The 12,239-nt window shown below is 39.6% G+C and overlaps 1 protein-coding gene across 2 annotated transcripts in view; it reads right to left on the bottom strand.

The window, feature by feature from the left end:
* The window catches only part of KIAA0319 (KIAA0319 ortholog), a 62,098-nt gene that overhangs the window by 9,172 nt on the left and 40,687 nt on the right, over positions 1 to 12,239 (bottom strand). For both annotated transcript variants that reach the window (XM_074829651.1, XM_074829660.1), the window contains exons 12-18: positions 10,831 to 10,963; positions 9,791 to 9,939; positions 7,234 to 7,385; positions 5,383 to 5,521; positions 3,933 to 4,092; positions 2,493 to 2,635; positions 1,016 to 1,138 (exon numbers count right to left, since the gene is read on the bottom strand). In XM_074829651.1, coding sequence (XP_074685752.1) covers positions 1,016 to 1,138; positions 2,493 to 2,635; positions 3,933 to 4,092; positions 5,383 to 5,521; positions 7,234 to 7,385; positions 9,791 to 9,939; positions 10,831 to 10,963 — 999 coding nt within the window. The remainder of the gene's footprint in view (positions 1 to 1,015; positions 1,139 to 2,492; positions 2,636 to 3,932; positions 4,093 to 5,382; positions 5,522 to 7,233; positions 7,386 to 9,790; positions 9,940 to 10,830; positions 10,964 to 12,239) is intronic.

Genomic DNA, 12,239 nt, shown 5'->3' on the forward strand with positions numbered 1-12,239 from the left:
AGGAAAACATGAGGATACAGAGAGATGTGAAATAATGTGAACTCCAACACATGCATACTCACTATTTCAGAGTTATTATTACACTATGGAACAAACACAGCATCAGGGCAGGGCTGCAAAGGTCCCAGCCTCAGGCTTAAAACCTGCTGTCCCATTCTGGTTGGTCAATTACTCTTTGCTTACTAACAGACACACATGGCCCATGGTTAACTAATGGCTTGTAGCAAGCTCCTTATAAATTTCTATGGATTTACTCGAAGACTAGTGCATTTCTCAGAAAATGTTTCCAAGCCTTCATAGCATTAAGAGTTGAGCTTTATTTTAACTTAAGTAGAAGACCAATTTAGTTAAATTAAAAAACTATTAAATATTTGAGATAGAGAGGCTTAGCTGATATGTTAGGTGTGCCACAGAATATAGACATGATTAAGCTGATGAAACTAAACTGCACTTCCCAGGTGCAACAGGCAAGCAGAAAGAAACAGCGAAATTAATCATGCTAAAAAGCTGAGGTTTTAAAGGTGCCTATATTGGTTAGTCTAGAACACTGGTGTTTTCTTTCCTTAGGTCAGATCATACTTCTGGCACAGAAGCATCAATCACCCACTTAGAGAATCAAAGAAGTCGCCCCTTTTCCAGTTTTGCAACAATCAGATGAATACTACTCAAAAGCTTTGCAATGCCCACAATATTCAACAACCATTCCAACTGGCCCCAAATTGTTGCAAGAGCTCTCTCCCATGACAAAGTTTTCATGTTTTTTTCTTCAAATAGTGATACTTCTTAAAACTTAAACTTTTAAGATATTTTAAATATAGGCTACTACTGTCAAGACATTATCATTTCAAGATGTTATTCAAAAATCTTTCTATAGAAAGACATTGCTGGGCTGGAAAACTGTTCTAGTCTTCCCTCAGCATCTATTTCTTAAGTACTCCCCATTCTGACAGCAAATAATCAACAGTCTCACAAGATCAGTTACTCTTGAAACACATCCCACAATACCCAAACTCACCGCAATTACTCTCTCCGTCATTTAGGTAACGATGAATCAAGTTTTCCATCCAGAGCTGGTAGCAAATGCAGCGCTTCGTTATAGGGTCACAGTGTCCATGTCCAGAACATTTTAAAAGACAGGCTAAGGACAAAACCAAACATAGAGTCAGTTGTGTAAACGGACAACTTGTCACACATCATCTTACTGTGAGACTAGACTGGTAGTAAAGCACCTAGTTCATAACATTCTAATATTTTTAAGTCTCCCTTTCCTTTGGTGTTATGTGTTAAATGGATTTACAGTTCAGCAGACTGCTAGCTGTGAAGAGAAAGATAAGAATACACCTTATGCATACAATATTGAAATTGTATGCAAGTCAAGAACAGTTTATTCTAACCAGAAATAAAGATGAGTTGAAGTTGTAGAACTCAGACCTGCCCCCTTCTTTACGACATATTTGTAAGAACTTCTAAAGTACCTGAGATCTGAGGAATATCAACATTCTCAGGTTCTAGAAGACAAGCAGCATATCAATAGAGTGTATTTCAGTATTTCAAAACTGAATTACAGTATCTGGGACCAATATGTTTACATACCTTATATGCTTATAGTAGTCGCTACTGCTAGATCAACGCATCATATCAGACTAAAAGAAAAAGTTACTCCCCTTAAAACAGAGTACCAGATTTGTTTTGTCAAGAAAAATGTTAATGCATAGTTTCAAGTGACACCTACACATTTTGGTAATCCAAGTACATTTACAACAGAACAACAGTTCTTTTCAACCAGTAAAAACAGAATTTACTACAGAATCAAACACTATTTTATTGCCAGAGCTTGTTCACTTTGTTTCCATTTGGATCGTTATATCCTGATTTAAAATTATGGAGAAGTTATATCTGTAATATCTGAGTATCATAAAGGGTTCACATTACTAGTGAAGTTTAAAATAGGCTTTGAAGTTCAAGCATCTTTTGATGGAAAAGAAGTTGTTCATTATAAGAAACCCCATAAACCTGCCTATGTTGCAAATATTAGTAGACTAGGTTATAACACAGTGATCACCTGATTTTGCCTGATACAGAGAGACAAAATCAAGTTACACTACAAGCCTATTACCGAACACTAAAAGCCTTGAAGGAACCAGACACATGAAACGTTCTATTTAATGGCTATATTAATTTTTGCCCATCTTCCAACAAAAGATGGTATGAGTGGGGTATCTTTATCCTCATTCCCCAGGCCTTCCTGACGCAGACCAGATATGCTTTTGCCTGCTGTTACAGATGTCTTGTAAAAGAACAAGTAACTGGCACCAGTCCACCACAAGTGAACAAGCATTTTAAGTACTCTCTTCAGCATCATCTTTCAGAAAGCTACATCCAAGCCCAGACACCAGATGGCAGACAGAAGGCCTTCATGCTCTGTTTCCAGGTGCTGTGTTATCCAAATGCCTGCAAAGTTCTGAGATGAGCATGCACGAACCAAAACATACCAGCTGTGTCAACTCGCAGGACTTTAAAAAGCAGAAAGTCAGCCTTCTCTTTCAAAAGCTGCACATGCAGAGTTCGTGAGACATCTGATGCCTTGATCACCTTGGAAGGATGCCCATTCTGCACGTAGAACACAACTGCGGTGCTGCAGAAAGAACAGGTAAGGTCATGACTGCTGTCAAAGATCACTTTTGTCAGGGATTCAGTTTACAGCCTTTGGTTTTGTTTGTTTCTGGAAAGCAAATGTCACCCCTGATAACAATTAGGGAACTCCGTCCCTGCATCAGTCCATGCAAATGCCACGGACTTCATTCTGAGCCGGGAGCACCAGTTCTCTGGCTTCTCAGTTTCATGGAAGAAAGCGGAGGACAACAGCAAATGTAATTCCCACCTTGGTCTTCCTGACTCTCGCTTTAAGAGAAGTATGTGTACATTTGCTTTTCCTACTCTCATCTAGAACCTGTCACAAAGCACTCATGCAGTCTGAGCAACTTTAGGAAACTTAATTTAAGAGGAGGAAAAGCTCAGAAGCAAGGGAGCCAGAGAACTTCATGTGGGAGCCCTTCTCCCCTTTCCCCCTCCCAGCCCTTTTTAAATTGGGTGGTGATCTCATCCTGTATCAGACACTTCAGGGAACATCTTTATCTGAAAAGTAGTAATTGAAAGCTGTGATTAAAAATATCATAGCTATAATGCTAGATTTTCCAAATGGTTTGTTTTTAAATTTTAAGAGGTTCCCCAAGAGCTAAATAGACACCAAAATGGGTTTTAAATTACCAAGTAGTTAACCAGAAGTAATTTAGATAACTCATGTGTGTCTAACTGAGAAGTTTCTCTGGGTGTGCAAAGCCATCTCTAGCCCTCTACATCAAGTAGAGGGGGTATTTCTACTTCAGAGTAAGATGCCATACTTGGGAGTATCCACTGTGTAGTTTTCTCTGCAAAAAATGGATTTTAATCACCGGTTACCTGGGAAAATATTTATAAAAATACTTAGAATATCAAACCTTAGACAGGGAGTAGAAGAAAAGGGGAATAAAACAGGTTTGATCAGATACAGAACCTTATTTTGAAATACAATACTTGCTTCACTGTGAGAAAGTCTGTCTGTCTCACTCCATCCAATATTTGGGAAAAATAGCAGCACTGTATGCGACAAAGACACTGAAATATATGCTCACACTTTCTTTAAAGCAATAAATAAAAATCTACACAGATAATTTTATTTTTTCTAAACAAAACCCTTCAGTTCTGAGCCTCTAGAGAGCTGGCTTCACCAATTTTCTACCATAGCAGAAGAAATTTACCTTTTGAAGTATATACTGTTGAAAGCTATAGCATTTTTTGTCATCTTAGAAAATATTATTTTGCAACTAATTATAAGCTGTGTCAGAGTCAATGAAAAACACAAATCTTCCTGGCACAGCAGGATATCTTTGTACCTTATATCTGAGTAGGCTTGTATCTTCTGAACTTTGATATCTGTATCCAAAACATTCAGCAGTACAGCCAGCTGTCTCACCAGGGTGTCCTTCTGCTGTTCACTCAGCTGTCCCACTCCAACTTGCAGAATCAGCTCCACCAGACCACTTCTTTTGGGATCTGACAGAAGAAGTACATGCTATTCTTTCAGAGCCTGGCAAATATTTCAGTACCAACTGAAGACAACATGCAGTATTCAGAAGTATTTATTAATACTGTATTTTCCTGCGTAAGACCCGTATTCCTTATAATCCAACCCTTTTGTCTTCTTAGAAAAGTATTTAGCCTACATCTTCATATTCCCTCTGAAACAAACCTGGTGGTGGGTCCTAAGATAGCAACCCGGCTTACCAGTTGAAAGAAAGCACTTCAGTGTGTACTTCAGTTCAGCATTAATACATTTCTGTGCAGAATAACAACTTCTGTTCCCCTAAACGCTACCATCTTAAGGTCAGATGTAAGCATTAGGTGAGTCTAATTCTTAAGTTCCCTGCTAGTTATCTACTACTGGCTATCACCCAGAAAAACAGAGGCAAAGATGGACTCATATGGTAGCATGCAAAACTGTGAGCGAGTCTAAATGAGGATGGTCAATCTGAGAAATACCAAATATGTTTACCTTCACAAACTGAGGGTTCTGTTAAATAATACTTGAACTTCTAGAGTGCCTTGCAAACAAAACAAGCTTCACAGATATCCAATGAGAATCCTGAGCCAATTATTGTGACTACATTCAACAATAAAAGTGAGGAACAGAAATAAAATCATTGCCCAGCAACCAGTCAAACAATGTCTCCAACAGACCCAAGATTTAGACTCGTTTCCTGAAACCTCAACTTATGCTTCCATCACTATCGTGGTTTGAGCTCAGAGGGCAACTGAGCACCACACAGCCACTTTATCCTGCATATGAAAACAAGTCTATATATGAGCAATATCAAACCATGAAAAGACAATTTAAAACCCCTGAAATTCTTTGAGGTTTGTTTTCGTCCTTCAGGATGAAAGAAAACAAGTATAAAAACACACTTTCAACCATCAAACACATAATTGCAGCATTTGTACCTAAAATTAATGCTCAGCTCTCACCTCTTTCCATTGGCCAAACTGATTAACAACAAGAAAAAAGAAACAATAAACCTACAATGAATGAAAAGCAACAAAAACCTAAGAATGATTTTTATCTATTTATGCTTCCAGTAAGGCAATGGTGTAATTGGTAGTTAAGAATCCTGACATGTTCTAACACACTCAGGCCTACTGAGAGAACATTAAGAAGGTAGGAAGAGAAAGACCTGTTTGCTTTGTGTTTTAACTTGAGAGAATGTTGTCAACATTGAAATAAATAAGTGGAAAGGAGAACAAAGATGAGGTATTCACAACGTATCGATGACCTTTTAATTGTCATACCAGGCCGCACTTCAACAGTTGCTGAATCAATATCTGAGTCTCCTTTAGCATCTGTCACTTTCAAGTGAAAAGTATAGGTTCCTTCCACCAGATTAGTTAGCTGCAGTACTGCCTCATGGTCTGAGCCGTGGATCACATCCTGCAAAAAAAAAAAAAAAAAAAAAAAAAAAGGGTACCAGGATGATTATACCCTTAGAGAAAGTTGCAGGTGTAACTATCAAGTCAGGTATCTGTGTAACAGCATAAGTTCTTGCTTTGGCTTTTTGGACAAATGTGACCTACCCACACTTCATAGCAGAGTAATGTAAATTTGGAAGTGACGTGTCTGAACAGTATGGATATTTTCATTTTAAAAAAAAACCAGACAGAACAGCTGACATTCTCATGTACTCATCTGCTTGAAAATCTGACACAAGTTACATTATTTCTCAATTTTACTCCAGTATCCTTAGTTCTGCTTTCTTAACTCCCAAATTATTTCCTTTCCTTGGAGTTCATGTATTTCCAACTAACATCTCTGCCAGTTATATTTAAGCTACACCTCTTCAACTCTTCTCATACCCTCACGTGAATTGCTTCTAGAAGCTCTGTTATCATTTTGCTGTTTCTCCTCTCCCAGTTCTTGATGATTTGCCACTATCTTCCTGACCGTGAAGAGCTGTCCACAACACTTTGTGCAGATAGACAAAAGAAGTTATCACAGTTTCAGTAGCTGACATATAAACTTCAGTTTATCATGAGGTACCTCTGCTGTCTGCCTCCACTTGGAGAGAAGACTCCACTGCCCTAATGACCCAGGCTATTCACCATGGTCTGCCAGGTAAGGTATCTACACATCTAACACCAAACACCATTTTCGTCTTAAACCATAAGTTTTGCGTCATCTGGTACCAGACATGATTCCTTAGTCTTTATTGGTACCTCTTGCTGTCTCAGACCCTTCCTCCTTTGCAGCGTCTGGATTTCAAATCATTCTTCTCTCAAACATATTAGCTCGGTACTATTGCCAATTACTCCTTAAGAGACACAACTCTGTTCTTCTGTCTTGAGTCCTTCCCATCTAAGTCCACACTGCTGCAGTCCTCTTACTTAGCCATCTGCCCTGGTTTTGGCTGGGATAGAGTTAATTTTCTTCCCAGTAGCTGATACAGTGCAATATTTTGGATTTAGTGTGAGAATAATGTTGATAACACTAATGTTTTAATTGTTGTTAAGTTGTGCTTATCCTAAGCGGTTTTCAGTTTCTCATGCTCTGCCAGCAAGGAGGTACGCAAGAAGCTGGGAAGGAGCACAGCCAGGACAGCTGACCTGAGCTACCAAAAGAGATATTCCAGACCATAGAACGTCACGCTCAGGATATAACCGGGGAGTTGGCTGGGAGGCAGATCACTGCTCAGGCATCAGTCAGCAGGTGGTAAGCAATTGCACTGTATATCACTTGCCCTTTCTTGGGTTTTATTTCTCCCCCCCTTTTTATTATATTAATTTTCATTATATTTTGTTTTAGTTATTAAACTGTTCTTATCTCAACCCATGAGTTTTACTCCTTTCCCCCCCCACCCCCCCGATTTTCTTCCCCATCCCACTGGGCAGGGGGAGGAGTGAGTGAGCAGCTGTGTGGTGCTTAGTTGCTGGCTGGGGTTAAACCATGATACTACTGTATTCTGTAGCTGTACTGAAAGTATCACAAGCCACTTGAACTAAAGCATTAGAGAGAGCAGGGGAGACAAACCAGAAACAGACACCATGCCTCATAGAATCTTATGAGTCATACCTGCTTGCCCTGCTGCAGTAAAACTACATGCATAAGAAGAGCTGAATTTGACTCATTACAACCTTCAAGAAACTTACCCCAGCTGCTGGGCTTTGACCATCCCGAATCCACAAATACGATACAATCCCCTGGTCATCAGCAGACCTTGAGCCATCCAAGGTAACAGAGTTATTTGGAAGCACTAGAACATGCTTCCCACCAGCATGCGCCCGGGGTGGACTGTTGTTTTCTAGCCATAAAGATAGTGGAGGAGAAGGATTTGCTTTCAAAACATGCGAAATGTGACATGCCACTGCCAATACACCCACACCGCAATTCTTCACCTGATGGTTAGAGGCAGTAATAATAGAATCAGGTGTCAAAGATACAGGGAAAGGATGAGTGGGTACACAAAACGTGGCTCCAAGATTATTACAGTCTGACAAAAGCAGAGCTGCACCATGAGGACAATCCCAATAAGAGGTACCATCTAAAAAGGTATTTTTCAAAAAGCATTGTGGGGTACTCTATTTACAGTCTCACAGTAACTTAAGCATCAGATCTTCTCAGTCAAGCAAAATGATTTTCTGCCTACTCAGAAACGCAGCCCACAATGAGATCACCATGCTGAGCTCTTCTCGTCTTGAGAATCACTTATCACCTCATAGAAGCTTATGTAGAATTTTATATCTTCACAATGCCTGCATTTAGGCAAAGTGTAATCAGAAAGAGTAAACCCAGTTCCCAAATGCTTTTTGCTTGCTGCTAGCAGTGAAATTAAGGCATGCATTTAGAGTACAGTCAAAAAACACTAAAGAAACATGAACACGTTCTCTTTCCAGAAACCAGACATTACTGACTTTTGTTTAGAACACAACTGATAAGACAGAGCTCCAGGAAGCTGTGAGGCTGAGTGAAATACTTTACTGGTCTGAATATTAGGTTGGACATAAATAATTCAATTTTGGGCAGATCTCCAGGGCATTGGCTGGAGATCTCTATTCTTTAGAAAAGTATAGAGTTCTCTGTGATACAAGTGACCATCTCGTCTCTTCCAAGTAAATCAATTGATTAAACTTGGCTGTTGAAGCACTGAATATTTTTCATATTGAACCTGTGACTGTCGTCAGTACATACTGTGGCTACACTTCACAGCACGGATGAGACCATGAGACACATCTGGGCAGAGCTGCTGACACGTGTTTCTGACTGAACACCTAACAAACTCTGAAGCAGTTCAACCAATGATGCACATGGGTAAGACTGCATCCAGCTTCTCCAAGATTCATTCATTCTGCAGTGATACCAAGTTAAAAAGAAACAAGGTTGCACTGTTTTCAAGAAAGTCAGCAGCTAAGATTCTAACGCAATTCTACTATCATTTCATAAACGGTATGGGTACCATACCTGCAGAGCCAGAGTGCATCACTTCCCTCAAAACACAAAGTATGCAAAGAAAGCCAAACTCCAGACCAAACAAGATTTAAAATGTATTACACCACCTTCTTTAAAAGGAGGCATAGCCTCATGGAGATTGCTAAAATCACTCCCTAAGGAACAACATGAAGCAAAAGATGGTTGGATTATCACCACCTGCAAACTTGAGAATGCAACATAAGTCAAAGCTATGAAATCTGTCAGGAGTACCTGACAGTACCTCTGCCAGAAGAGGGACAAAGCTGGTGAAAGGTCTAGAGCACAAGTCTTATGACTTGGGAGTGGGTGAGGGAACTGGGGTTGTTTAGCCTGGAGAACAGGAAGCTCAGGGGAGACCTTATTGCTCTCTAAAACTACCTGTAAGGAGGCTGTATTGAGGTGGGTGTCAGTCTCTTTTCCCCAAGTAAAAAGTGATAGGACAGGAGGAAATGACCTCAAGTTGCACCACAGGCGGTTTAGATTGGATAACAGGAAACATTTCTTCACTAAAAGGGTTGTCAAGCATTGGAAGCTGCCCAGGGAAGTGTGGTTGAGTCACCATCCCTGGAGGTATTTAAAAGGCATGTAGATGTCACACTTAGGGACATGGTTTAGTGGTGGACTTGGCAGTGTTAGGTTAATGGTTGGACTTGATCCTAAAGGTCTTTTCCGATGTAAATGATTCTATGATTTTATGATCTCACACAGTAGGTATTACCATCCTAAAGCATGTGTGTTGAGGAAAAAAAAATAATTTAAAAACCACCACAGTAGCTGTTTCTCTGGATCAAAAACCAAAAATGAATACAGATCTTTTAATGTTATTTTTAAGTGGAAATTGGTATACTCTTGAGACCTTACTTCTTGAACGTTACTTAAGGCTGTCAGTAAAACTGCGTTTCTGCTCAAAGCTTAACTTTGAGAATAAAATAAAAGCATATCCTCTTAATGAAGTAGACACACCATGGTCAAAAACAGTATTTTGGAGCATTTTTTTTTTTTTACAACTAATTCTGCATACACTTAACTTTAAAAAGCTTGCAGTAAGCAAAGGTAATTCTTCCAGTCACTCACAATACTACTTTATTACAGAACAGCAGTAATTCTTCTTGAACACCCTTGAAATATGACAAACACACACATTATCCCTTTCTGTTCCGATTTTCCTTACATTCTGTTAGTGATTGAGTTAACTAGCAACTTGCCTACCATATCCTAAGAAGCATACCATATCCTTACCTTCCTTCACAGTAACAGACAGCACAGATGCACTGCTTAAGCCCTGTTGGTCTTTCACGGTCAGCCTGAAGCGATAGGTACCAACCTGAAGACCAGTCACAGTTGCTATTGCTTTGTCACCATTTTCCATCTGTACAGAGCTTGGTCCACTGAAACAAAACATCTCAGAAAAATAAACCTGCACAGCCAAATTTTTCTTTCAGCAGCATCACTCACACCATTTGCTTTTATGTATATCATAGTTCTACCACTGCTGTAAGCACTGATGGTTAAAGCACTATGAGACGTGAGTTCAGTTCAGAGAATTCATAAATCAATCAGTTTTTTGAAGACATTCAAAGCACCCAAGCATCATATACTCAGTGATTAGAAAAGTAGAGAATTCATCCCGGAAGTTCAACCTCCTTGCTATGTACTATGATGGGAGCACACAAACACTGTTGCTCTAAGAGCCACTCTCAACACGTACAGGGGGGCAAACCTCTTCTTGTACATAGATAAGACAGTTGCATGAGCTAATACCTTGTCCTTTTACTGAGGATCAGTTAGGTTTACACGTAAACATACAATTACAGACTTTTGTAAAACCTTTTCAATTATCATTCCAGAGTGCTTTAGTCACCCACTACTGAAAGCTCAGGCTAAACTGTTTGTCAGTTTACTTTATTATTCAACAATCAAGTGGCTGAGAAACCCTAGTTCTAAGCACTGATGGGAAAACTTTGCCCATTACAAGAGGGTACCCAAGCCTGTTACTCACTTTTTAACAGGACACATGGAAGTTCCTGTCATTTTTTTCTTAACTTTATAACAGTAGGCCTTGAAACAACACATTGCAAAACATAGGCAGAGATTGCCTAAGGTTTCCAAGTTGAACTTAAAATTCCTGTCTCTTACCCTATTACCAACTGAGCAGGAAGATCCTCAAAAGAGTTCTCAAACAGTGCATCCCAACACAGCTGCATAAGAGACTCTGGCACACAAACACTTTCACTTTGTTCTCTGTTTTACTGGAGATTAGTAAAATGTCTAGTAGATACCTGATATTTTCCCAATGATAGAAGACAATGCCTTGGTCATCTTGGCTTTTGCTTCCATCTAGTGTAGTACTTTCTACTGGGAAGGTCAATTCCTTGTCAGGACCAACCACTGCTACTGGAGGGCTGTTATTTTCTGTAAAAGTAATATTCAGTGTATGACTTTTGCTAAGTAGTCACTGTCAAGGATTGCCAGAGGGAAGATTTTACACAGAGTATTATATTACAAATTTGATATATTGGCTCAGAGGTACAAACCACAAGTATAACATGCACAAGCTAGCAGAAAATACTAGGTGGGAGAGACCAGCTCTGCAATAAGCCAAATCCCAATCAAGTACTTCCCTTTTTCAGTCATATCTGAAGGCACAGTCACACTCCAAAAATTCTGCATGCTCAACGCATTGCATGAAATGTTTTACAAGAGCAGTGGAGCAGTCTCCTGGTTCCACCACTACATCCCTTTCAAAACCACCCACATGAATATGATTCTTTGCCCTCAAAGATTACACTGGCCCAGGTTTTCTGCTGCTCAAGGTCAGCATGATGCCATTAAATTAATGCCAGTTTAGAGCCTTTGAGGATTTAGTGCAGAAACGTATAACCTATTATTCTGTTTTCAACCTCTGCTTTTGTGGCATGGTAAAGCTGGCTATCCTACCATTTTCCTGGGTATTTATTTATCCTTAGACTTGACTTCAGCAATAGCATCTTCCTAGTTCCACACTATAATGGCTCTAAAAGGCACCACCACATGCTGTACTTCCAATTCATGTTCTTGATTTCTGCAGTAAATGCCAGTTGTGAAGTTTTCCCAGAAGGGGTCATCTACAAAAAGATGTGTAATAAGCAACAACAGGAAAATAAAACGTTGCCCCAGGGTGGAATGGGAGACTTTCAGATGGGCAGAAAAGGCCACTTTGGATGTAAGAGGCAAACACGTAACAAAAACAAACAAACAAAGGCATTTAAAAAAAATAGTCTCACAAGGCCTGGACCATTTGGGCCCATTTATCATTCAGTTCCCAAATCTAAATAAACATGTGAAAGATGCAGCTTTTGAAAATTCCTTGCTTGACACTTTTCCCTAGAAAGCACAATGCAATTCTAGTAAGAATTCAGATCACACAAGGATACTTGAAGGAGAACTGCAAAACAATAAGGAAACTGAACACTGATTGATACTCTGAACAGCTTTGCAAAACAGACTTTGTAGATATTAAACTCAAGGGCTACATTTTAGCTTTTCAGTAGTACACTCAAACACATCTCTGTGTGGGTTGCCTTACGTAATCAGGCTAGCGTGAGCCCTCAAGATCACCGCCTGGACTTTCTATGGTTCTACACTTGCTTTAACTGTTTGCTTCATCAGAAAATGGAGGTAGAAGAGTCCTTGATGCAGGGATACCAGA

Source organism: Strix aluco, chromosome 1, assembly GCF_031877795.1.
Source record: "Strix aluco isolate bStrAlu1 chromosome 1, bStrAlu1.hap1, whole genome shotgun sequence".
NCBI classification, from domain to species: domain Eukaryota; kingdom Metazoa; phylum Chordata; class Aves; order Strigiformes; family Strigidae; genus Strix; species Strix aluco.